This window comes from Onychomys torridus, chromosome 2, assembly GCF_903995425.1.
Source record: "Onychomys torridus chromosome 2, mOncTor1.1, whole genome shotgun sequence".
NCBI lineage: Eukaryota > Metazoa > Chordata > Mammalia > Rodentia > Cricetidae > Onychomys > Onychomys torridus.
Genome location: NC_050444.1, coordinates 152,604,634 through 152,631,873, shown reverse-complemented (window position 1 = coordinate 152,631,873; position 27,240 = coordinate 152,604,634). Strand labels below are relative to the sequence as shown.

General features: G+C 52.0%; 2 protein-coding genes across 2 annotated transcripts in view; one reads left to right on the top strand and one right to left on the bottom strand.

Annotated features, from left to right (window-relative positions):
- Positions 1–970: 970 nt before the first annotated feature.
- On the top strand, positions 971–16,537 carry Htr6 (5-hydroxytryptamine receptor 6). Its single transcript, XM_036177063.1, has 3 exons — positions 971–2,603; positions 14,917–15,075; positions 15,277–16,537. Exons 1-3 carry the CDS (start codon positions 1,890–1,892, stop codon positions 15,718–15,720), a joined length of 1,317 nt encoding a protein of 438 aa, XP_036032956.1. The 5' UTR covers positions 971–1,889; the 3' UTR covers positions 15,721–16,537.
- Positions 16,538–17,996: 1,459 nt separating this feature from the next.
- Positions 17,997–27,240, bottom strand: part of Tmco4 (transmembrane and coiled-coil domains 4) — a 74,112-nt gene continuing 64,868 nt past the window's right edge. The window contains exons 12-14 of the mRNA XM_036179841.1: positions 24,563–24,680; positions 22,915–23,032; positions 17,997–19,036 (exon numbers count right to left, since the gene is read on the bottom strand). Coding sequence (XP_036035734.1) covers positions 18,632–19,036; positions 22,915–23,032; positions 24,563–24,680 — 641 coding nt within the window. The 3' untranslated portion in view covers positions 17,997–18,631. The remainder of the gene's footprint in view (positions 19,037–22,914; positions 23,033–24,562; positions 24,681–27,240) is intronic.

Here is a 27,240-nt window from a genome sequence, read left to right as displayed (position 1 = left end):
ACCTGGCAGATCTGAGCCATTTCCCACTTGATTGCTTGGTGCTGGTGACCTCTGCAGAGCTTCTTGACCTCTCTGAGCCTCAGCTTGACACCTTTTTGGCATTATAGTCGGAGTAGATATTGCAGGACAAACAACGCTCGTGACTGGAGTGGGCCCTTCTAAGTGGGAGGTATTTCTTTCTTTTTTGTTTTGTTTTGTTTTTTCTGTGTAGGGTTTCTCTGTGTAGCTTTGGCACCTTTCCTGGAACTCACTCTGTAGTCCAGGCTGGCCTCGAACTCACAGAGATCCTCCTGCTTCTGCTTCCCGAGTGCTGGGATTAAAGGCGTGTGCCACCACCGCCGGCTAGGTATTTCTATTTCGGAAAAGATCCACCAGGTTCTCTCCATATTGCTGTGTATTTTCTTTCTTTCTTTCCCCTATAGAAATGGCCACTTTATGTTTTCTTTGCCCGTTTCTTGTCTGTTTTCTTCTGTGGAAGTTCACAGATGGGAAGCACCGTCTGATGGAGTAGAGTCCACATTGGCCAGAGCAGTACCTGGTACCTACTAGGTGCGAAGAAAAATTTGTCACCACTAGGAGGCGCTATGCCATGCCCCTTGGCTTGCAGTAACACTACCCTTCCAACCGCTTGGAGATTTCCAAATCCTTCCTCTAAGACTTGGCCCTCCAACAGGCCAGGAGGGACCTTCATGAATAGCACTCAGTGCTGTTGGAGAACTGGATGGGGCGACTCAAAGGTGAAGAATGGCAGAAATTATTTACCCATTGTATAGATCCAGCAACTGAGACCCAGAGGGGTGTCAAACGATTTGCTCGGTGTTTCCCAGCTGACTCCCCTTGAAAGCGTGTTGACTCTCACAGTGAGGGACCAGAGCCCACTGGGGAGCAGTCTCCGGGTACAGAAAGGTCACATCCCCCTTCCTTGAGTTCTGCCTGCGCCATCACCACGTGTGGGCAGGGGAGCCGCAGGCGGAGGTGTGGGGGATGCAGGCGCCCAGGAGCGCTCGCTCCGAGCATCTTCTCCAGGCCTAAGGTAGGGCGACCTGGCTCGCCTGCCAGAGGGGCTCGGCTCTGCCCGCCCACCGCGGGGCGGGGCGCACGCTCGGAGGCTCGGGGACCGCGCGGGGCTGAAGCGTCGCGGGCTCCTGCGCGCGTCTCCCCGGCTCGGGAGCCCCTTGCCCGCCGCGCCGCCAGCCGCCGCCTGTAGTGTCCAGCCCGGCGGCGCTTGCCGCAGTCGCCGGCAGCGGATCACCCGCGAGCGCCCAGGTAGGGAGCGCGGCCGGGAAGGCGGAGCGCGGCGCTGCGCTCTTCTGCCGAGCCGCTCACCCCGGCCCAGTCTGGCCCGGCCCAGCCCGCGGCCTCCGGTACCCCGAATCCCACGGAGACCTGCCTTCCGCGCCTGGGTTGCGCTCCCGCTCCCGGGCCATCCCTTTGAGACCCCCACTCGCCACAGCTTGTGATCTAGCGTACGCACACGCCCACCCTCCCCAGACAGCCTGCACTGGCCCGAGGGTGCGAGTTCGCCTCCTTCTCCCATCTTCCCAGCTGTGCCTCTGGCCAGGAGCCCCACCCCCATCTTGTGCCATCCCAGGTGGCCCTCTTCACCCCAGGGCTCTCTCATCCAACGCCAGCCTAACTTTAATTGACTCGGCGCATCAGGTACCCCTCCCCAAACTTCTTACCCGAGTTCTCCAGGTGGCCCCACCGTTGGAGACAGCCCCACAGTCCCTCCTCGACCTCTTCTAATCACTGCTTGGTGACCTAAGGACCCCGTTTTTGTTACATACTCCTCCGGGGCGCAGTTTTTACCCAGCTTCCTTCCTCTTCTTTTGGTTTTATCCTGTCCCCGCATCCACCATATCCCGTCCTGGTCCTCAACCCTAGTCCCCATGGTCCCAGAGCCGGGCCCTGTCAACAATAGCAGCCCAGCCTGGGGGCCCGGGCCACCGCCTCTCCCAGGGGGAAGCGGCTGGGTAGCAGCCGCTCTCTGCGTGGTCATCGTACTGACAGCTGCGGCCAATTCGCTGCTGATCTTGCTCATCTGCACGCAGCCCGCGCTGCGCAACACGTCTAACTTCTTCCTGGTGTCGCTCTTCACGTCGGACCTGATGGTGGGGTTGGTGGTGATGCCCCCGGCCATGCTGAACTCGCTGTATGGGCGCTGGGTGCTAGCGGGCGGCCTCTGCCTGCTTTGGACCGCCTTCGACGTGATGTGCTGCAGCGCCTCCATCCTCAACCTCTGCCTCATCAGCCTGGACCGCTACCTGCTCATCCTCTCGCCGCTGCGCTACAAGCTGCGCATGACAGCCCCGCGGGCCTTGGCTCTCATCCTGGGTGCCTGGACTCTCGCGGCGCTTGCCTCCTTCCTGCCCCTGTTGCTGGGCTGGCACAAACTGGGCAACGCTCGGACACCTGCCCCCGGCCAGTGCCACCTATTGGCCAGCTTGCCTTATGTCCTCGTGGCATCCGGAGTCACCTTTTTCCTGCCTTCAGGTGCCATATGCTTCACCTACTGCAGGATTCTGCTGGCTGCCCGCAAGCAGGCAGTGCAAGTGGCCTCGCTCACCACGGGCATGGCTGGTCAGGCCTTGGAGACCTTGCAGGTACTCACCGTGAGTTTGGGGGGACTTGGGCTCTTGGGCTGGGAAGGAATAAACAGCCATTGGGAATCCACTCAGTGACTGTCTCATAGTAAGCGCTTGCTGCTGATCCTATAAGGCCTCATGGCTCTGCCTTTCTAACGAATTTCAAACTCTGACTGTGGTGGGTTAGCTGCTATATATGGATACGGAGGAGGAAGCTGGCATGCTTCTCCATGACAGGCCCCGTCGTGCATCACATGTAGGAAACTTAGAGAGCATTCACCTCATGTTCACATTCCTTTCTCAGGGCCTGTTGGTCCTGCCCACAGGTCTAGGCATACCTCCCATCCTGTTTCCCTCTGCTAAGCCACTGCCCCTTCTCACCAGCGAGCCTTGATGGACTCCAGCTGGCCCCCACTACGGTCCACTTTCCCAGCTGGAGCCAGAGAGACCGAAAAGAAAGTGGTCATGTTGTTTTCCTCCTGCATCCCCACCTAGCTTACCATCTCAGAATGTGGCCTGAAGATCCTTCCAGGCGAAACTCCACCCTTCCTTTCTCCTCTCCCGCTCTCTCCCGCATGGTCTACATCAGCCTCAGGACCCCATGGCAGTCCTTAAAGTTACCAAACTTAATTCTGTGCCAAGATTTTGGCTTTTACTTTGAGACAGAGTCTCATGTAGCTTCGACCGGCTTCAGACTTACTATGTAGCTTAGGATGATCTTGAACTTGTGATTTTGCTGCCTCTGCCTCCCAAGTGTTGGGACTCTAGGTGTGAGCCACCATGCCCAGCTTCTGGTCTCTGCATTTGCTGTGCCCTCTCCTTGAATGCTTTTCTCTGGAGCTGCTCTTGCCTAGCTCTCTTTCAACCCACTCTTCCCAGCTGACCCTGACTTCCGGTCTGCAGGCCCATTGCCATCACAACCCCTCTGGCTTGCTGACTTGGGAGCTGTGTGAGGCCAGGTCAGTTTCAACCCCTGGTACACAGCTCAGTAATAACCTGTGAATAGGGCGGGGCTCTTGCCATCCAGGTCATACTGGACTCCAGGCTGAGGTCCACCCTGAGGGGTGAGATGTAGACTGACCAGGCTTGAGCTTCTGAGACTTAGGTCTAAATCTAAGCCACTGGCAAAGGTCCCAGTTAGACTCTGCAAGGACATCTTGGTATAGCCTCAGGTGAAGGAGGTTCTTTGAAGGTGGTAGCCTTGGGGTCATGTAGCAGCAAGGGAGTAGGCTGAGATGGGAAAGGTACCAGTCTCTGGGCAGCCCCTGGGGTAGCTGAGCTATAGTGCCCTGAAGAGAGGCCCGATCTTCCAAGGTCCGGTCCCCTAGGACAGTGGTGTCAGGATGGGCAGGAACCCTGGCTGCAGCTCTCTTTGCCTCCCTCGGCATTCTGAGAACATTCTGGAGTTCCAGCAGCTGTCTGTGGTCCTGACACAGAGGCAGGATGGATACCCCAGGCCTTCCACGCTTTCCTGACCACTTTGGAGGTTTCCTTTTTTGTTTGTAAAGATTGACTTCATTCTTGCTCGGTGAGTCATTCCTGCCTTGTCATGATTTCATTGACTTTCCCATTTGTCTTGAGACTGAGAGGTGACAGCCCCTGCTTCTCATGTGTGTAAATTTCCTGGCCTCAAAGGCAGGTGGCTTCTCCCGAGGAGTCCTGAATGTGAATGAGCTACAGTCAGTGTTGGTGATGTAAACAGATAATATACGATGTCCCTATACAGTGGGGGCTTGTTTCTTACTCAGCAAAGAAGTCAAATGGTTCAGTGGTTAAGAGAGCTTGCTGCAAAATCATGAAGATGGGAGAGTGGATCCCAGCATCCACATAACAAGCTGGGCATTCCACAGTCACTAATAACTCCATGCATCAGTGCTGTTTCTTGGATTTGGTGCATGTGAGAGTGAGCATGCCAGCACACACACACAGACAGACACAAACACACAGACACACTGAAACAGCAACACACAGACACACACACATAGACACACTGACACAAACACATAGACACACTGAAACAGCAACACACAGACACACAGCCACAGCCACACAGCCACACAGCCACACACACACACACACACACACACACACACACACACACACACACACTGTGTAAATGAAAACTGTGAAATACAAATGGAAGCTTCTGGGTTCTTGAAGACACTGACTGACTGGCACAGGCTCTCCAGGGGTCTGCCACGGAGCCACCCCTCCCTTGCTCTCTGAGATTTTGTAAAGGAAGAGAATCATGGGGGGGGGGGCTTCTCTGCCTTCCTGTCTCTCCCACCCCCAACCCCCATCTCAAGTCTGTCAATTGGTCTCTACCTGATATTTTCTTTGTACCCCTCATTTATCTTCTTACTTCCATGAATGTGTTCAGAAAGAAAACATCCTATCTCTTCCAGGAATGGAAAACCAGTATCCCTTACCATGCACAATCACAGGAAACATAAGTGTAGGAATGTCAGAGGGGCCCCACCAGTGTTAGTGAAGCGTTTTTGGTCTGTCTGCTGTGCCTAAACCTGAGGCTGGCTGTCTCGTTATGAGTTCTAGGAGGGGTATTAGGAACAAAGAACACGCCCTCTCTTTCTGGGAAGACAGCTCACAGCTCACACCCTGTGTTTGTATTTTTAAGTTTTAATTTATTATTATGTTTGTGTGTGAGCACATACATGTGTGCCAGGATAGGTGTGTGGAAGACAGATGGCAGTTTTCAGGAGTTGGTTCTCTTCCCTACCACATGGGAGCCCGGAGTCTAATCAAGCTCTGGGCAGGTAGGCGCCTTGACCCGCTGAGCCCTCTCACTGGCTCTGTGAGTTCTAAATTTTTCACTTGTAGCTGAAAAGTCCTGAATGCTCGTTCTTAAGGAAGCTCTGTACCAGACATCAAGGATGTTAGAGGTTGGCCTGTCGGGCTCCCTGTCCCAGCAGGGCCCCCACACAGGTGTTCTTTTGGTGAAGTGAGCCAGCTGGTACCAGGATGGCACATGGTGACCTCAGGACCTGTGCAGGACCCTCCCACAGTCACACGTTGTCTTGAGCAGTGGGTCAGGCACCAAGCCAAGCTTGGTGTCCAAAACACCTGCTGAGCATCTCTCCCTCAGCCCTGCTTCATAGTAGGGAAACTGAGGCCCAGAGAGAGCAGATGTGGCTAAGTGACAGTCGATCAACACCATGATCAGTGACATCATTGTGGTGGTATTGTGTTCCCCAAAATATTGTGTGTTCCCCAAAATAAACTTATCTGGGGTCAGAGAACAGGACGGACACAATATTAAACATGAGGACAGGCAGTGGTAGCACATGCCTTTAATCCTAGCACTCAGAGGCAGAACCAGGCGGATCTCTGTGAGTTCAAGGCCACATTGGAAACAGCTAGGCATGGTGACACACGCCTTTAATCCCAGAAAGTGGGGGCAGAAAGAGAAAGATTATATAAGGCATGAAGACCAGAAACTAGCAGCATTTGGCTGGTTAAGCTTTTAGGCTTTTGAGCAGCAGTTCAGCTGAGAGCCATTAAGATGAGGACACAGAAGCTTGCAGTCTGAGGAAACAAGACCAGCTGAGGAACTGGCGAGGTGAGGAAACTGTGGCTTGTTCTGCTTCTCTGATCTTCCATCATTCACCCCAATAACTGGCCTCAGGTTTGATTTCATTAATAAGAACTTTTAAGATCATGCTACACATCATACCATGTCCCCTGATAACTGTTTTCCAGGTACTCCCTGAGCCTTGATCTGCCAGTGCAGTCTGCACCATGTGGCTCTGACCCAGGTCCCCATTGCTCTTTCCCCACATTCTCTCTGGAGTGGTTTTATTTTAACAGGGTTTCTCTGTGTAGCTTTGCGCCTTTCCTGGATCTGGCTCTATAGACCAGGCTGGCCTCGAACTCACAAAGATCCGCCTGCCTCTGCCTCCCGAGTGCTGGGATTAAAGGCGTGTGCCACCAACGCCCGGCTGGAGTGGTTTTATTTTGTCTCAGGCCTGGAAATACTGTCTACGAGTTGCCAGGCCAAGCCCTGCTCAAGTGCAGACAGAACTGTGCACTTTCCAGGCTCCAGACTGGGCCCACAGGGTCTTTTCCATGTCAGTAGATGGTGAGCTAGCTCCTTTTTCCAGTCTCCCAGGCCAGGAGCTCTGGAAGCAGCCTGGATGCCTCTCTGTTTCTCACACGTGTACCCAGTCCTCTCCTCTCTACCTGTGACACACGTCCAGGCTCTGGGCATCTTGCATCTCTCCACTGCCACTTGGGGCTGAGTCCCTTTACCAATGCCTGGGTTACAACAGTAATCTTCTACCTGACAGGTCCTGTCCTGTGCGATGATGCTCTATGCTTGGGACAGCTTTTGTCCCAAGACTCCCTGATCCTTGTCTATATTCTCTTCTTTCTCCCCTTGATCACTCTTCCTCTTTCAGCCACATTGGCCTCCCTGTGTATCAAGCACATTCCTGTCCCAGGACCTTTGCACATGCTGTTCCCCCCTTTCATTTCTAGATGGTCCTTCTTCAGCTTCTGCCACATCTTCTGGTTTCTTCTGTTCTCATGCTTCTGAGTAGGGACTGCTACCCTTCCTAAGTGCTCTCCAGGCCGCTGCTCTCCCAGCAGCTTCTGTAAACATCTTGCCAGTTGACGGATGATTGATTGATGGCTTCTCCTGAGTAGGAAGCGAGCAGTAAGAGGACAGGAGCTTGTCATGTTCGCTGCTGTGTTTTCAGCACCCAGAACCATGCCAAGCCTATCACAGCCACTCAGCCTGTGTTGATGGTGGGAAGGAAATGGACACAGAGCTGCAGAGGGCCCGGGGCTCCACCCTGGCTCACACGGCTGCTTGTTTTCACCTCCTGCAGGCTCAGTATATGGAATGAGTCCTTAAGCTTTTCATAACATGAATTCATTAGCCCAACCAGTGGCATGTGTTAGACACCTACTGTGTGCAGGAGCTAGTGTGTGTGTGTGTGTGTGTGTGTGTGTGTGTGTGTGTGTGTGTGTGGCTTAAATTTATGCTGGTTGGAGAGATGGCCTTTGACCTTAAGCACTAGCAGAAAGGGAGGAGGGTAGATCTTAGAGGAGGAGAGAACTCCAAAAGCCATGTTCTGTGTGTAGCTGAAGGCCTAGGCAGTCACAGTGAACCCTGAAGCCAAAGGATATCCTTTCTGTCCCCAAAGCCACCATCCTACTCAGAGATGGGACGAGCTTTCAAGTGAGAGGCATGTCTATTCTATCTCTCTCCTCCCATGAAACACCTGCTGGAAAGCCTATTCATTTTCTCTCCCCTCCTTTTTTTTGTGGAATCTCTCTATGTAGCCCAGGCTGGCCTAGAACTTACAGAGATCTGCCTGCCTCTGCCTCCCAAGTGCTGGGATAAGCATGTGCCACCCTCATGCCCAGCCTCATTCTCTTTTAAAAACAGTATCTATTTTATTTTTAACTGTGTGTGTGTGTGTGTGTGTGTGTGTGTGTGTGTGTGTGTGTACATATGTAACTGCATGTGTCTTTGGAGGCCAGAGTTGTTCAATCCCCTGGATCAGGAGCTACAAGCAGTGGTGAGCCACCAGACATGGATGCTGGAAATGGAACTGGTCCTCTGCAAGAGCAAGGCATGCCCTTAACTGCTGAACTGTATTTCCAGCTCCAAGCCTGTTCTCTTGGCTGGTGAAGCATCAGACCCTCCACTGCCCTGCTTTCAAAGCCACTTGGCTGAGAGCGAGCCTTCTGTGTGCCTGTTTCCCGAGTGCCGGGACGCTGCCTGCCTGTGGAGGATTGTGTGGGGTGTGGCACTCTTGCTCCGTCCACTTGGGGTTTGAATCTGTTCCTCCTTCTTTGTCTGTTCCTCCTTCTGAGCCGGCTTATCCTGAAAGGCAGCTTACCAGGCATGGTGGTGCACACCTTTAATCCTGGCACTTCAACTCAGGAGGCAGAGGCAGGTAGATCTCGAGATTAAGGTCAGCCTGATTTATGTAGTGAGTTCCAGGCCAGTTGGAGCTGCATAGTTAGAGCCCATCTGAAAACCACAAAACAACAACAACCAGAAGGAAAAACAAAAAAACCAAACAGACATGGAGGGAACTTGCAGTCTGGAGGTGGAGATGGTCTTAGCACTCAGGTCCACAGGAAGGGTGAGGATAGATACAGACAAGGCAGCATGAGGCCCGTCCCTTCTAGGATCAGCATCTCTTAGCTCTTCTCTTTACCAGTGTGGCCTCTAGTTCCCTGCAGACGGAAAGGAGGCAGGAACAGGCCCTCCAGTCTCTGGCATGGGCGACATAGGAGCTAGCCAGCATTTCTCTCTGCTGACCCACATATGCCTCTGTGTGAAAATGGCCTTTAAAGAGCCACTCTTGGCCAGTGGTTCCCACCAGGTTTCCCAGGATTCCCAGAGGCTGGGGGAGAGGGGAGCTATGTTTAGAACTGTGGTATTGGGGGATTTGTGGGGGATAGAGGTGTCTCAGTGACAAGATACCAAGACAGTGAGTTATGGGGAGGGAGGAGAAAAAATAGAGATGTGTTAATGCACACTTGTTACTTTGGCATGGGAGAAAGGCTGAGGCAGGAGGATTGCTGTGAGCTTGAGGCCAGCCTGATTGACCAAGTGTGTTCCAGGACAGCGTGGGCTACAGAGTGAGGTCCTGTCTCAAAACACACACACACACACACACACACACACACACACACACACACACACACATACCCCTCCAGAACTGAGGGAGGGAGGGAAGGATGGAGGGAGGAGAGAGAGGACTGGATGGAGGGGTATTCATCCTTGGCTGACCCCAGAGAGTCAAGAGCATTGTTAGGCAGTACCAAGCTTCAGTGTGAGTGCAGAGAGAGGCAGGAAGGGCGAGCCAGGAGTTCCCCCTCTGCCTCACCTAGCTTTTGCACCCTCAGCTCCTAACCCGCTCTCATATCCCCTGCTCCTGGGTGCTCCTCTCCCCATGGTCTTTCCCCTGCCTCCCTTGACTTCCCCCTCCTCCACCTACCTCCTATCTTCCTCCCAGCTGTGCCCTCCCCTCCCAACTGCACATCCCTCTGTCTCAGTGACAAGTTTTCCCTCCACCCCCACCCTCTGAGGAGGAGGAGGTGACATTCACTGTTGGAGGAGGTGGCTGTGGCAGCTGCGTGAAGGTGGCTGCTGTGCTGAGCTGGGGCCTTGGAGCAGAAACTTGGTGTTCCCTCTTTCAGCCCCTGCCTGCTCCTGTCACAGCTGGATGACCTCAGAGAAGTCATTTGGCCTCTCTGTATCTCAGGGCTAGAGATGACTACCCATAGGGCATGGAGGTGATACACGGTGGCTCTGGCACATAGTAAGTAGGTTCTCAACAGGTTCCCCCCTCGCCTGTTGGTGGTAGAATAGACAGATAGCTCTGAGGACTTCTGTCTTCTGTCCAGCCTTTCCAGGGAAAAGATTGCCATGGTGGTCACCAAGAGCATCACCATTAAGTAGGTGAGACTCGTGGGATGCTTACAATATATATTATAACAGCTAACCTACATGGCACTTCCAGGGTTTGAGGAGCTGTTCCAACAGGTTTACACTACCTTATTTAACACTTACCACATGCCTGTGAGGTGGATAGTGTTAGTGGTGTCTTTTTACAGAAGAGACGAGAGAGGCACTGTAGCTTGCCAAACTTTGCTCAACTGCCAGAAGAGAGTTGGGGTGGGAAGTCCTGTGGTCTGTCTGGCTCAAGTCCATCTTGTCAGCCTCACATGTGACTAGACGACTATTGAATTGTTTTTAACATTTATTTAATTTTAATTAAATTTTGGATTTATTTACTTATTTTATATATTTATGTATTTAAAAAAACATTTATTTATTTATTTATTTATTTATTTATTTATTTATTTATTTATTTATTTATTATGTATACAGCATGTATGCCTGCAGGCCAGAAGAGGGCACCAGATTTCATTACAGATGGTTGTGAGCCACCATGTGGTTGCTGGGAATTGAACTCAGGACCTCTGGAAGAGCAGTCAGTGCTCTTAACCTCTGAGCCATCTCTCCAGCCCTATTTAAGTATTTTTATGTGCATGATTGTTTTGTCCACCTGAATATATGTGCAGCGAGTATATTGTAACACCCACAGAGGTCAGAAGAGGGCATAGGATCTCCTGGTACTGGAATCATGCATGGTTGTAAACTGCTATGTGGGTGCTGGGAATTGAACCCAGGTCTTCTGAAAGAGCAAGAAAGTCATTTTAAGCACTGAGCCATCTCTCTAGTCCCATATGTAAATTTTTATGTGTACCTATGTGTGCCTGCTTGTCTGTATATGCACCACATGGGTGCAATGCCCATGGTGGCCGGAAAAGTGCATCCGATGCCCTGAAGCTGGAGTTCCAGATGGCTGTGAGCTGTTCATTGTGAGTGCGGAGAACAGAACTCAGGTCCTCTGCAAGAGCAGCCAGTGCTCTTAACTGCTGAGCCATCTCTCCAGCCCTTGATCCTTAGCAATTTAAATAATAAGGGAATTTATACATGCAGTTCCTTTTAGTTTTTCATGATGTTAGGTGGTGGAGCCCAGGACCTTGTGCTTGATGGGAAAGTGCTGTACACAGCCCAAGAAGTACAAGCAAGAGAAAAAGATCCTTTGAACCTGGTCTCGGCACTGCTGGTGACACTCCTGCCCACTTATGGCTCATTCCATGTGCTTCTGGATTTGTGTCAGGTCCTCAAGAACCAGTGTTTCATGTTAGTGCTTACATGATGGAGGCATGTTATGTGGCCACCAACCTCACTTTATAATACACCCCTTCTGACCACCATGCTCTTTATCTATATTTATTTATTTACTTTAATTTTTAAAAAAGATGCATACATTTTATGCAGTTTTGTATTTTGCTTGGATGTCTGTATGTGCACCTTGTGCATGTCTGTTGCCTGAAGAGGTTGAAGTGGGTGTTGGGTCCCCCGGAACTTGAGTTATGGATGGATGTGAGCCATTATGCAGGTGCTAGGAATTGAACTCAGGTCCTCTGGAGGAGCAGCAAGTGCTCTTAATTAACCACTGAGTCCCTGTTTGAAGAACAAATGACTGAATGCTAGGGCTGAGGATATGACTCTGTTGAGAGAATGCTTGACTATTTATTTTTGAGACAGGGTCTCATGTATCCCAGGCTGGCCTTGAATTTACTGTGTAGCAGAGGATGGTCTTGAACTCCTAATCCTCCTGCCTTTACCTTCTGAGTGCTGGGTTACAGGCATGTTTCACTATACATGGTTTATACAGTGCTGAGCACGGAACTCGGGGCAAGCACTGTACCAATTAAAGTACATCTCCAGCCCCTTGCCAACTACATTAACATTTTTGTTATATCATATTCATTCATTGTGTGTATATTCATTTTGTGTGTGTGGTGGGTGGGGCATTGTGCCATGGCATGCTTGTGGAAGTCAGAGGGCAACTTGTGGGAATCAGTTCTTTATTTTTTTCCCCCCAAGACATGGTCTGACTATATAGCTCTGGCTGTCCTGGAACTCATTATGTAGCCCAGGCTGGCCTCAAGTGCACAGAGATCCTCCTGCCTTCTGCTTCCCCAGTGCTGGGATTAAAGGTATGTACCACTATACCCAGCTTAGTTCTGTTTTTTCCTCCAGGAACCAAACTCTTGTTGTGGGACTTGGTAGTAGGTACCTTTACCTGAGGGGCCATCTGTCTGGTCTCAGTGCAGGAAAAAAGTGCTGCATCCTAAGGTGGGAACATGCATGGCTTATTTGGCTGCCTGTCCTTGGGTGGACAGCCAGTGGCCGTGGTGCTCATACTTGTCTATGCCATGCATATAGTTGAGTTGTTAGCTGAGCAGGAGTGTCCATGTGGAGTTGCTGGCCGGAAGGGGCACTGCTGGATTGCACTGGATGATAAGTCACCTTCTGTTACTGGCACATTCCACAGACATATAAAGGGACATACAGACAATAGAAGGAGGCCTAGCAGGGGTGGGCATGGCTCCTGGGGAGAGAACAGTAAGACATTGGCATCACCCTGTGCATGCATGTGTAGTCTACACTCTCTCAGTGGCTCTGGGAGCTGAGGATCATCTCTCTTGTAACCATTGAGCTATCTCTAAGGCCCCCATCCTCTCTCTCTCTCTCTCTCTCTTTACAGTTGTAGACAAGGGACTCTTTCTCAAGTTTGTAGAGCTAGTGTGGGGTGGGGCTGTGATTTGCTGCAGACCACCCATGATAAAGGCTTAGCTTTTGCCTCTGCCAACCTTTCAAGGCCAAGGGGAAGAGACCAGGGCTTCTCCCTGGCTGCTCTTTTGTGGATTTGCCCCTGATACTCATATCATCAGATTTCACCTGGAAAATTCATTACAATGTGCTTTGCCCTTCGACTTACATTCCAGAGCAAGACCCTGAGTCCTGCAGAAGGGCAGCTCAAAGCTGGGGTTCCAGTATTGTAGACAGGCCTCTGCTCTGCAAGCCCAGTTGGCAGGGAGCTAGGCAGAAGACTGTTCCTGTGTGAGAGTGCATTTGGCTGGCTTTGAAGCTCCCTGGCTCCGATAGAACCTGACTTTGCCTCCTCCACCCCCTCTCCATCTGTAGAGAGTTGCCTGGGAATCTGGTTCCCTTCCCACCTCTGCCTGATCTTTGCATCTCTCCACACCCTTCCCATCTCTGGCTGCCTCCAGAACCCAGCCAGGCATGCTGGAACTTACCTGTCATCCTGGATCTAGTAAGACCGAGGCAGGAATATTTCCAGTTTGAGGCTAGCCTGGACTACATGTCTCTAAATAAGTTAAAAGAAAAAGAATGAAGCTGGGCAAATCCCTGAATTTAAAACCCAAGTATGTAAAGGAGGCAAGAGCATAGCTAGGAATGTGGCTCAGTTGGTAGAGTGCTTGCCTAGCATGTGTTAAGCCCTGGATTCCATCCCCAGATCTGCATAAACCAGGTATGGTGGCACATGCTTGTAATATTCAGGAGGTAAATCTTGGAAAATTAGGAGTTCAAGGTCATCTCCGGGGCTCGAACACAGGTCATCAGGCTCAGTGGCAGTCACCTTTACTTGAGAGCCTCATGCTTTTTCTTTTGTATGTGTGAAAATAAACTTTTATGAGTATTCTTTTCTTGGGAGATGTTTCTCATATTTTCAAAAGGGTCTCAGAGTTCAAGGTGGTCCAGCCTCGTTCCAAGCCTCATAATGATCTGGGACAGATGGCTGCCAGGTGGCAGCCTCAAGCTCAGATCTCTCCAGGTGTTTGTCCCCTTCTTGGTGTGCTGGGGAGTGTCACCTTTCTCCTTCCCTGGTCCCCACCAGTGTTCACGAGGAGAATGGAGTTGGATGTCAGTCTGGATTGGAAAGGAGATGTGGTCACCAGCCAGCATCCCTGTGCATTTACACAGGACCTCATCACAACCATTTGCTTCATGCACATAGTAAAAAGGAACACTTCTGTTTTGTGGACCATGAGGGTAAAAACCATAATTCCAAAACGTGCAGGGAATCCATGCACTGAACAAATAATCTGCTCTTCGGCCATGACTGTTTTTCCTCAAGTGTAGCTGAGTCTTGAAGTGCCAAAGCTTGGAAAGTAATGGAGCTTCTTATGCTGTGTGCCCGACTGTGTTGAATGTCATTATCTATCCATCCACCCAGCCACCCAACCACCCAGTCAACTACCCAGCCACCCAGCCACCCAGCCATCCCATCCATCCATCCACCTACCCAGCCACCCACCTACCATCCATCCATCCATCCATCCATCCATCCATCCATCCATCCATCCATATTATTTATTCTTGAGACTGTGTCTCCTGTAGCCCAGGCTGGTCTCAAGTCATTTTGTAGCTGAGGGTGGCCTTGAATTTCTGAGCTTGCTTCGATTCCAGGCACTCCCTACACCTAGTTTGTGAGGTAGCAGAAATGGAACCCAGGGCTTCCTGCATGCTAGGTAAGCACTATCAACTGAGCTACATTCTGATGCCCCCATGTGTTGAGTATTGGTCTTGCAGGAAGGTTGTTTGTAGCTATCTACCTCTGGATCTGAACTGCCTCAAACTCCTGTGAACTGCTGCATGGACAAGGTGTAGTGCAGGACCTGGATCAGGGCTCAGTACAGGCCATGCTGGAGGCTCAGCTTGAGGCCTTGGGCACACGAGGACCTATGGGCAGACTGTGCTGTGCTTAGTGGTAATGTCAGGTTTGGTCTGCAGCCAGCATCAAGTTCAGTATGGAACTGGAGTTAGACATGGTGCTTCAGCTGGGCCTCAGGCAAGGACCAGGGCTCAGTTATTTGCTGGTATACTAGGACTTGGTCTAGTATTAGGGTTGAGGCTCAGCCTGTGACTAAGATCAGTCAACTTATGTGGCCTTCCTTTCTACAGGTGCCCAGGACCCCACGCCCAGGGATGGAGTCGGCTGACAGTAGGCGTTTGGCCACCAAGCATAGTAGGAAGGCCTTGAAGGCCAGCTTGACCCTGGGCATCCTGCTGGGCATGTTCTTTGTCACCTGGCTGCCCTTCTTTGTGGCCAACATAGCTCAGGTAAAAAGAAATGACTGTGAGGGAAGGTAAAAAAACAAAACAAAACAAAAAAAAACCCCAACATGCCTCACTGTGCAAAGGCGGGAGGGAGGAGGATGGCTCATCTGTGGCACCTGTGTCTGTGTGTCTGTCCCATCCCTGCCGGGTGAGGTAGCCTGGGTCCCTGCTCAGGAGCAGGTGTGATGAATCCTATCCCCACAGGCTGTGTGCGACTGCATCTCCCCAGGCCTCTTTGATGTCCTCACGTGGCTCGGGTATTGCAATAGCGCCATGAACCCCATCATCTACCCACTCTTCATGCGGGACTTCAAGAGAGCCCTGGGTAGGTTCCTGCCATGCATCCACTGTCCCCCGGAGCACCGGGCCAGCCCTGCCTCCCCCTCCATGTGGACTTCTCACAGTGGTGCGAGACCAGGCCTCAGCCTGCAGCAGGTGCTGCCTCTGCCCCTGCCGCCGAACTCAGATTCAGACTCAGCTTCGGGGGGTACCTCGGGCCTTCAGCTCACAGCTCAGCTTCTGCTGCCTGGAGAAGCAACCCGGGACCCCCTGCCACCCACCAGGGCCACTGCTGTGGTCAACTTCTTTGTTGCGGACTCTGTGGAGCCCGAGATACGGCAGCATCCACTCAGTTCTCCCACGAACTGACCAGCTCAAGACCTGGCCAGAGGAGAGCCACATTCCTGAGACCTCAGCCCACTCTCCCTAAGACTGGGAGGTGGTAGGCCTCCTGGGAGTCTGCTGAGCTCCATGAGACATCCTCAGCTAGCCCCCATCTTCCGCTACAGGCCCCTTGACATGAGGGATGACCAGAAACACCTCTGCAGGGTGTAGGGTGCTCCAGTGTGGAGTGTCATTGTGGTTAGTGTAGTGTGGCTGGCGGAGCTGAGGGAGACGGGCCATTTGGTTCAGGCCAGCAGGAAAGCAATCTGTTCGTAGTCCTTTCTCTTTTGGTGAGCGGAAAGAGCACATCCATCTAGACACCCCGGTTCTTGTCTGGCCCAATCCCCTGCTATCCAAAGTGCCATCAATGGGCTACTTGGGTCTCTCACAGGCTCTGGGGAGTTTATTCAAAGTGCCCACCCTCTCCACTGAAGATGTGCTCAATCAAAATTGTATGTTCATGAGCTTCCCCACATATGTGTTCGCTGGACACTTCAGACCTGCCAGCCCTTAGGATGGGGATTGCAGCACTAAAGAGCACCTTAGGGGAAACCGGGCAGTCAGAAACATGACCCTTTCCTCAACTGTATATGGCAGTTTGGGTCTTGGCACAGGTCTCGAGGGACAGTAGTGTTACCACCTTATAAGACAAACTGAAGGCTGTGCCCAGCACCCGTGAAAGGTCAGTAGGTGGTAGATTCTGTGGCTTTAACCCCTGGTCAGCCAGGGCTTGGCTCTCGTAGAAGGCTACCAAGCACCTCTCTCTTCTCCCCTCCCCTCCCTTCCTCTCTTCCCTGTTCTTACCCCCCTTTTATTATTATTTTCCCCTAGGGTCTCATGTAGCCCAGGCTGCCCTCAAGTTCCCTGTGTGGCCAAGGATGACCTTGAACTTCTGATCCTTCTGCCTCTACCTCCCAAGTACTGGGATCACAGGCATGTAGCACACACCAGGTTTATGTGGTGCTGGGGATGGACCTCAGGGCTTCATGTATTCTAGGAAAGCAATCTATCAACTGAGCATTGTCCCCAGCAGCCCACCCCCCTTTTCTGTTAGGACAGCCTTGCGCATACTAGGCAAATGCTCTCTGCCCAGCCACACCTTAGTTAGCCCCACTATTCTTTTCCAGCCTAGGTTCCCATACCTTAACTCAGGCTCCCAGCTTCCTTGTTCTGGTGGGTGGGAACCCCGCCACTCAGGGACCCTTCCAGCCCCGTCTGCCTCTAGAGGCCCAGGGGCTGGTGACAGATCTTGTGCAACCTCAAGATTGGGTTTCCTCCACCCTGGGCTTCCTGGAGAGGAAGCGGCTGATGGAGGCGGACCCAGTTCCTCACCCTGCCTCTTTGGTCCTTCCTAGGGTCACTGAAAGAAAGGACAGCTGCTTGGGTGGGTAGAGCACAGTTGAAGAGGAATGTCCCTGACTTTGGGGGGAAGCCACAGACAGGCAGGTGGGCTCCAGCTTGGGCCTGCCTTTTGTGGGCAAGGGCAGGGGACTCTTTGACTCCATGCTTCTCTGCAATGAGTTCCTTTTCAGCTCTGTTCCGGGTCTTTCTTCAAGCCCTTATTATGTTCCATCAACCAGGTTCCCAGGCTTGCCCAGAGTGACCAGGAGCTCTCCTTGGTGCTGATCATATTCAACTGGGCCCTGGCAGCAGGGTTTTTTGGTGCTTGCCAGGGTTTCTCTGCCTCAAGGCCTGCCTGAGGGACTCAATAAACAAAGGCTGAAGAAAGGGCCGTGTGTGGACTGGATCTTATTGAGGCCCCCGGTGGTGGGAAAGTAGCTATGTCTCCACCCAAGCGTCCTGGGCTCTGATCTGACTCTGTGACTAGCTTGCTTTGTGACACCCCCGCGCCTCCCCCCCACAACAAATCACTGCCAACTGAGCCTTTTCCACACAGACACAGCAGCTTGTCCTAAAGACAGCTTGAGTTGGGTAGGTGTCTGTAAAGTGAATAAGTGATGCACATTGGAGGGCATCCAGTTTCTGCATGCTATGACACCTACAGCCTTGTATGGGTCTTATTTCTCCATGTGCACAATGCGGGTGGGCCACCTCTGTCTCTGACACCCAGAGGAGGTGGAAGAAACAAAGAGGAGGTTCTCATGGATGCAGATGCAGGGCCATAGGGCTCGGGTCTGAAGTCTCAACCAGCTAGACTTCATGGCGACTCCATCACTGATCAGCTGTGTGGCCTTCAACAGGCTTTATAATTACACAGAGGATCAGTTTCCCCAGAACAAAATAAAAGGTAGCCATGAAGGTCAAGAGAAAAGCCTTTAGTATTTATTGGCCCCCTCCCTGTGTGTAATCCACATTTACCACCAGGCCCAGCTATCTCTATGCCGACTGTGAATTCTGCCTTTATTCCTCTTGCTATAGTTCTACCCAGGGCCACCATGTTCCCCAAGCTCAGGGTGGAGTGCCATTCACATCACATCTGTGTCTCAGTTCCTCTGCACTTGTGCGGCTCACACAGGCTGCACATCTGTACAGGACCGAGCTGACTGGACCTCCCAAGAAGAACAGAGGGAGGAAACTGCCTCATTGGCACCTGAAAACGGGGCTGGTGGGCAGCCCTGGAGAGCTGATAAAAGGTCAAGAAGACACTTGGTTCCACTGAAGTTGGAGGAAGAAGGAGCATAGGGACCTCCTGGGCCTCTGGGAGGGACCTGCAGGGCAGGAGCCTCCACTGGCCTGGGGCTGGTTGACGTTGCAGGTCACACAGTGTTTCCTCAGGAGCAGGTGCTTTCTCCATTAGTTCTCCATTGTAGGCTCTTTCTGTTTAAGAAAGGCACTTGGGGGAATTTCACACTTCCAGAACTCTCTGAGGAGCCCAGAGGTATTAGAGAGAGTTGCATACAGAAGTCTGGAGAGAGAGTCCAGGCTCCTGCTGGGGTCAGTCCAGTTCTGCACAGGACTCCTGGGTCCCCTGTGTGCAGTCAGGGCAGCCCAATGGGTTAGGACCCACACCATGGCTGCAGATCAGGGGCCCTTCTGCTGGATTGGTAGCCGTAGGGAGCAAGGCTTCTGTGGATTGGTCCAGCTCTGTTGGCATCTGGGCTAGCCTGGCACTGGAAGATATGGCGGTTTTGAGACAGTCTCCTGGGCTAGGTCCCTGGGTTTGCCCATCCTGGTGGATCACCTCATCTGTGGAGACTGTGGATGTCTGGAGAGGCTCTTCTTGGGGCAGGCTGCCAGGGGCCAGTGGGAATCCCTTCTCACCCCAGCCTGGCTTGGTGCGGATGCCAACAGCCTTCAGGATGACATCCATTTGCTTTGCATAGTCCAAGTGCCCATTGACCTGCAAGGAGACCATGAGTGAGGACCCTGGTGGGAGGTGGGCAGGGCCCACCCTTTCCCTGGGATCCATGCTAAGCTCTACCCTCAGCCAGTCACTCAGTATCCCAGGGTCCCAATTATTGATGGTTCTCAAGTCCAGAGTGCACTTACGGGGGTAGGAGTGGGGATTATAGGAGCTGAGCTAGGGAAAGTTGAGGAAAATTTTCCAAATGTGTGGGTCCTCTGGGGCAGGAAGGCCCATCCTGATAGCTAGCAGGCAGAGGGGGGGTGCTCAGTGTTTGATCTTCAGTAGCCACGGGACCTTGGGTGGCTTTTCTGTCTCCAACATTAGGAGTAGCTCACCAGAGGGTGCCTGGGAGGGTTTCCCCAGGAAAAATCCCAAGTTGGAAATAAAATTTTGTCACAGCCTATAGGCTCAGTGTCTTCACAGCTCTCTGGTCCCCGTCACACCTCTGCTTCACCCAGTTCCCCTCCTAGGAACTCCCCATTTGCTCTCCTCAATGTGTGCTGAAAACTTATCTCCTAAAACAGCAGTGTTGAGAGAAGAGGCTTTGGGCTCTGTCTCTGGCTTGACAGAGAAGTCACCCCAAGGACAGATTTGTTACAAGGCCAGCTTGCCACTCCACCATGAGATGATGCAGCCAGAAGCCGCCACTAGACGGCAGTGCCACAGCCGTAGGTACCAGTTGCCACTGTTAAAAGTCAAATAACCTGGCTGGGCGGTGGTGGCGCATGTCTTTAATCCCAGCACTCGGGAGGCAGAGGCAGGCAGATCTTTGTGAGTTCGAGGCCAGCCTGGGTTACCAAGTGAGTGCCAGGAAAGGCGCAAAACTACACAGAGAAACCCTGTCTCAAAAAACCAAAAAACCAAAAAAACAAAACAAAACAAAAAGTCAAATAACCTTGTTCTGTTCATGGTACATCATGGTACCATGCATGATCTAGTCCCAGGCATTAACCTGGGTCCAGAGGGGTCAAGATGAGAAGAAGCAGTGTTGTGAGAGAATGGGTGTCTTTTCTTACCCCCATCCCCGCCGTGCGTGCTTGTGTGTGTGTGTGTGTGTGTGTGTGTGTGTGTGTGTGTGTGTGTAGGACAAAGATCAGGGGTCTTCCTTAATCTATCCCCCTTATTTTTTGAGATAGGGCCTCTCCCTGGCCCTGGAGCATCTCTACTTGGCTAGACAGGCTGTCTAACAAGCTCCAGGGATCCTCCTGTCTCTGCTCCCCCCTACCCTACCCCAGCATGTTCTGGGGACCTGAACTTAGACCCTCATGCTTTTGTGGAAAGCACTTTGCTGACTGAGCAATATCGCCAGGCCCCAAGGCATCTCATAGAGGTGTCTCCCAATGTGGGTCAGTGCTAATGCATTTCAATGGAATGTGAGAAGTACATGCAGAGCATAACACACTGTGCCTGGTGCTTAGCAGGCGCTGCATAAATGTGTGTTCTCTGACTTCAGTTTACCTCACGGGGGAGACGAAGATGGGGACTTAGCTGGGCTGATCCATCTGGGAGCCCAAGGTGGCTGCGTAAGCTCTAGCCATCACTTCTGAATTCCAGCCAACAGAAACTCCAGACCCACAGGGACAAACACTAACCAGTTCCCTATGGACAAATAAGAGCTGCTTCCCTGAGCCTTCTGAATCCTGGGGAAGGCCTGGTGCCAGGGCTGTGTGGGAACAGGCAGCCAGGAAGGACAGTGTCCTAGCCATGGCTGCAGCTGATTTCAGGTGACCATCATACCTACAGCCCACAGCTCTAGCCTCCTGGCCATGCACAGTCCCCCAGCTCCTACTATAGAGAGACCCAAGATGGAGTCACGCTCCATGTTTACAGTCAGCAACAGGAAGGCCTCACAAGGGCAAGGTGGATCACGGGTGGATATGACACAGCTGTTGTTGACCCAATTTTCAGCCCGTGACCATCTCCCCAGCTGTCCCACTGAGCCAAGCCCACTGCCCTGTACAGCCAGACATCACTCATGCAAAGCAGCCATCTTCCATGATGATTCTGGGTAGAGGGTGCAGCCTCGGGACACACCAGGCAGCTCTCACCACATACTGTCAATTAGCAAAGGCTCATTAGACTATGAGCTGACAGACCATGAACTTGAGGAGTCATCGGGTCCATGTGGGTAGGAATGGACTCCAGCATTTCCCCTTTCCTGCTTTGCAAGAGACCTGGCCTGGCTGCCACCACCCCATCTGTCTGTCTCGAGGCCCGGGGTTCGCTGGCGTCCCATGCTGCTTCTGTAAACTGAAATGACAAGAACCCCAGCACCATGTGGGCTGGCATGAGCAGGAGACCACGCGGATACAGGCGTGCTGGCAGGGCTGCAAACTGTTGACAAGATTTAGGAGTGCAGGTGGCACAAATGTGTGGCCGAGGGCCCAAGCTCTGAGGTGGCGTCCCTCGGTTTCTGGCTTGAATTTACACGTTCTTGACCGTTCATTCTCCAGCTGGTGGTGTTGGGAGGGCGTGGAACCTTTAGGAGGCAGGTCACTAGAAGTGGGCTGTGAATGGATGCCCAGGCCCTGACACCCCCCTCCCCACCCCGCTGCCGCCGCTGCCGCCCTTTGCTGTCAATCCACCCCTCTGCTGGCCCCTGCCCGGGCAGACTGCTGCCTTGTCTAAACCATGAGTGCAAATAGATCCTCGCTTAAGTTATTTATGCCAAGGAGCAAGGTCACAAGTGACTCAGAAAGTCACTAACATGCCCGTGTTTGTCACTCACTGCAGCCTCAGTTTCCACATCTGAATGACGGATCAGCATGTTTTCCTGGGACCTTTTGCAGGGTCACCTGGTGCTGGTGCCATTACTGACTCTTGTGCTCTGTGGTTGGCCCTTCGTTAAGTTCTAGAGACCAAGGACATCCTCTGGGATACGGAGAGATTTATCCTGGACCAGGGCTTCCTGAACAGTGTCAAACAATGAGCCTTGGGGTGGTAAGATCCTCCACCTGCTGCAGCCCAGGGCAGCATCCTAGCCAGGCCAGGGTTCCTTTATCTCCCCCAGAGATGGTCACAGGGAGGAGGGATGGGACAGGTCTGCAGCCGCTGGTGCAAAGGGAGCTGCCTGGCAAGTCCTAGCGAGGGAGCCCTGCCAGCCCCTCCTCCAGCAGCGAGCTGCCAAGGAAAGCCAGGGACACAAAGGCAATGCTAATTACCTCTAATTACTCAGAGGAGGAAAGCACCGCTTTGCCGAGGCCCCTAATGTGATAAAGAGCTATTATTAGGCAGAAGCTGAACCAAAGCCAAGGTGTTTGAGGAGGGAGGGGTTGGAGAAGTGAGGGGTGGTGGGGTGGCTGAAGAGGAAGGGGCTAGTATTAGGGAGCATGCATGAGCCCAAGGCTCTGGGCCCTGCATCTTAAGTAAATTCCCCATATGATGGACTCAGTGCTGGATGTGCTCTTGCTTGGCCAACATCAGGGTCTACTGCTTTGAGTGTAGACAATGTCCTGCACCTGAGTCCTCTGCTTGCTTTGGTTATTGCTAGGGCGGGGGGTGGGGTGAGGGTGGGGGTGGGGTGGTGGTGGTGGTGGTGGAGGGGCAGCTCTGACTGGTGATCGATCTGGTTATTGCTTCGGAGGTCCAGGGGTGGGGGTGGTAATTTAAAGACTCTAGGGGTTTCGATCCAGCCCTGTGAATTGCTAGTCGAGAGACAGGAATTCTTCCAAGCTTTGATATCCTCGTCTGTAAATGGGACACAACTGTTTCTGCCTGGCAGTAGCTTGAGGATTACAGCCAAGGCGGAAAGGCTCGCATGGAGCCCACAGGAGGCAGGTCCGTGCAGGTACCATCTCCAAGTGCTGCAATGACCTGGGGTCCCTCATATACATGCCAATGGGGAGCCCTTGCGGGGACAGCCCAGGACTCACCACTGAGGACAGGTCCACGTTCTCCATCCTCCGGTCCTGCAGCAGCACGGGCTGGAGGCCTGCGACTCGGAGCTGCACAGATGATGTGCGGTACACGAAGCTCAGCAACCAGTCTCCCCTTAAGGCAGAAACAGGCACCGTCAGCCTGAGCCTGGGTGGGTTGGGCCTCTGACCCCTGGGCGACTGACGAACTGGACACAGTTGGACACTGTGTAGCCTGGGTTGGCCTCACAATCCTCCTGCCTCAGCCTCCAAATTCTGGGATGCCAGAGTGGTCGGTTAGACACTCTGAGGGACTCTCACTCACAGCGGGTGCCTCCTCCTTCCTCCTCCTGAGATGAATCCCTTCAAATGGGAATCCCACCATTTGCTCTTTTCCTGCAGGCTCATCCATCATAGGCCCTCTGCTGTCTGTCCCTCTGCCTTCAGCTGTCAACACCAGAACCTCTGGTTCAGTCGTCCCTCTGATTCTGACCTCTGAGCCCTGCGTTACTTTACAGTGTGGGTTGCATACTTTTGCTCAAACCTGCAGCCACCTCCCCGTCAAGTCCCTCAATGTATGTATATTATATACATGCACACATATCTATTTACATAATTTTTCTTTAAATTGTAATATTTAAGTTGGGTTCCTGGGGCCTGGGAAAGCACTCTGCTCAGTTGACAGGATATTTGCCTAGCATGAATAAATCCTGCTTTTGACCCTCAGCACCGCATAAACCAGAATTGGTGGTACATGTCTGTGCATCTCAACAGTTGGAAGGTGGAGGCAGGAGGATCCTTGGCGATATAGAGTTCAAAGCCAGCCTGAGCTCAATGAGAGCCTGCCTCAAAAAGATAAAGGTCACTGTTTCATCCTTTTAGCCTGCCCTTTGATTCTGAGCTTAGAGTGTCACCTCCTTCAGGTGACTTGGTCATCATCATCCTATGTTTTCACTGCAGGTCCCTTATCCCAAACCCTTGAGACCTGTGACAGTTCATGAGCCTTGGGATGTTTACAGCTAACTAGCCTGTAGCCTGCAAAATACAGGATACTCACTCTTGCAAGCTTGTGGTGAGGGGCTGCTTTTTTGGGAGCTCGGGGTTACTGTTCAGAATGAAATGCCGAGGGCATCTCCTCAGACTCCAAATGGGGCTGCTCCCCCAGCCTAACCCCAGGTCCCTCCGCTTGCCAGAGGACTTGCTGCCAGGGGGCTGGCTCTCTCTGAACTGACAGCTGCTTCTTCCACCTTCTCGCCCTGCTCAGAAATCAGGTTCCCAAAACAGAGCCCAGACACCTCCACTGCCAATGGCACACACGTGCGTGCCTGAGCCTCAAAGGACTCCCATATGGATCCCTTGTGTGTTTCAGTCTCAGGTGTCACCTCCAGGCTTCCCCCTCCAATTCTAATCTGCCGAGTCATCCTGCAGGTGACCTTGGGCCTGATGCAAGGGTGAATCCTACAAGACCCTCCTCTGTCCACAGCATCCTGCAGGGTGGGATGGTTCCCAGATCTGAACCTCCTGCCCTGGCTGCACTGCTGACAGCCAGCAGCCAGCTTCTGGTATCTTCTAGCACAGAGGCTTCTTGTCTCCAGCAAGGATGTGGGGGGCACTAGGTGCTCAGGAAATATTATTTCCTCCCCCAGGGCATGAGGTTCAGACAGACCTGCAGTAGCCATTGATGATTCTCCCAGACACCACCTTCCGGAATGGTTCCCAGTGCTTGGGGTCCCCTTCTACTGGTGCGCCCAGAAGGACCACATCCTCGATGATCCCTTGGCAATCTGGTGAGAGATACCAGCAGAGTCTGTCAGTGTTCCAGGTCACAGTGGGTCCTGATGGGAGGGAGATGGGTGATGCACGTGTGGGATGGATGGAGAAAGGCAGAGGGTGACTGGGGACTTAATAATGACAAAGGCAATCATTGTTGTGCACATATACATACACACTTGCACATGAATACACACACAAACATTTGCCTATATTGTTCTATTATTAATAAAAACTCAGGAGTCAGATATTAGGTTTAAACCTGATAGATCCAAAGAGCGGCAGAGGCGATCAGCTGACCCTAACTCTCCACGCTTCCCAGATTGAAAAGACCGAGAATCTCCTGAGCCCCTTCTGATATCTTCCTGTGCCCCTCTATCTGGGCCCTCCAAAATCTCTATGGCCAATTCTGGTCAGCTAATTGCTGACTCCATCCCCTGATTCAAGGTAAACTTGGAGTGTCTTGGAGTGTAAGTGTGAACAAATATCCCAAAATACACACACACACACACACACACACACACACGCATGGCAATGGGGGGTAGGTGAAACTTACAGGGTTCCAGGCCCTGAGTCAGACCCTCACATGCCTGATCTAGTCCTGCAAAGTGTCACTGTCACAGTTAAGGTAAACATCTGCACAGTCACACAGACAGCAAGTGACACAGCTCGAGTTGGAACAGGGCAAACACCCACTGAGAACATGGATGACCTGCCTCCCTCTTTTTGAACCCTTCCCTTGGAAGATGGGGAAATGGCTCAGAGAGGGGTTGGTAGCAGCTCAAGGCCACACAGCCAGAGAGACTCCAGCAAGGACCGGAACCCAGAATATCTGGATAGCTGTGAGGTCCCTGGGACCATTCTTTCTTTTGATGCAGTATCCAAGAGGGATGCTGTGAATCTGGGGCCAGGATTGCCATTCAGATGCTTCCTTTGCCCTAGGGGATTCCATCACCTTTCCTTTCCATGGCCTATTTGCCATGGGACAGCTGGTGGAGTGCCACACCTCCTTATGGCCAACAGGGACAATAGCAGGATTTCTGAGCAACTGTTAGATCTAGGGAGAGCCACAGAGAAAAACCTAAAAAGGCACTTGCTTTTACCTTGAACCTCCCACGGTAGTCCAGAGTGAACGTAAACCAGGTTGGGTTGGACATGCATTTCATCATTCCTTCACTAAATCCCTCTTTCCACACTAAATCATTCAAAAGATTTGCTCTCTGTATGGGGGTAAAACCTGGACACAAACTACAAGATGGGCCCCTAGTAACACACAGGCGTGGGCGAAGGGAAGCCGGCAAGAACCACCCACCGCAGAACCCTGGATGGGGATCAGAGGCCATTACCCACCCTCTGAAGGTTCTAGAAGTGGAAAGGACAAGAGGAGGCTGTGTTAGGAAAAAGGAGAAAGGGCGGGGTGAGGGGGGAATGTACAGCATCAATCTACTGTTTGAAGATGGGCATGGGTCACACACCAGTGATCCCAGCACTGCTGAGGTGGAAGTGGGAGGGTCAAGAGTTCAAGACCATCGTTTGGTATGGAGCAAGATCAAGGCAAGTCTGGAATACAATCAACCAGCCCACCCCTAAAACGAGTCTGAAACTTTAAAAACCCAGATAATTTAGGCCTTTCAGGCAGGGAACAGAAACATCCTTCTGAGGGGTTGGGATCATCACTCAGGGTTAATGTGTGTGTGTAGTGTGTGCAAGGCCTTGCATTGCAAAAAAAAAAAAAAAAAAAAAAAAAAAATCCTTATCAGGTTGCACCTTCAGTATCTTCATAAGAACACGTGATCTGGAGGAAGTGAGATAGCTGACTGATGTTCCAGAGGACCTGGGTTCAATTCCCAGGCCATCCCGTGTCTGATCTGTGGTAAGGCTGTGGAGTTGGTACAGAATGCACCCATTTTTCCAGACCAATGAAAGATGCCGAGGGCCAGTGAGATGACTCAGGGTAAAAGTGCCTGAGTTTGATCCAGGAACCTACATGGTAGGAGAGACCGAGTCCAATTGTCTTCACACCCTCACATGGGAAGAGAGACATGCAGGTATGCACTCGTGTGCACACACATCTCCCTCCTCATACAAACATACATGCACCACACTCACACATACAACACACACAAACTCCCACTCCTACACACATACACATATACAACACACACAACATACATACACAGCACACACACATACAAAGCCCACACACATACCCCCCCCACATTTACAACACACACATAACACATACAAACAACACATACTCACACATTACATACATAACACACACATACATACATAACACACACATATACATACACAACCCACACACATAATGCCCCCACCCCACACATAGACACACAAATAAGTAAATGTAAAAATGTAAAAATGCCAGAGATGAGCATTTAATGGCCCTGCTGTTCTCTTGCTGTGGGGACAGTGTCTGATCATTTTCTGGTTCGGTGTCCCCTCCAGTGAAAGTTTGAGGTATTAGGTACAGACCCACAGGGCTGAGGATACAGCTCACAGTAGAGCACCTGCTTAGAATGTTCCTTCCACCCCACCCCCAGAAGCTTATAA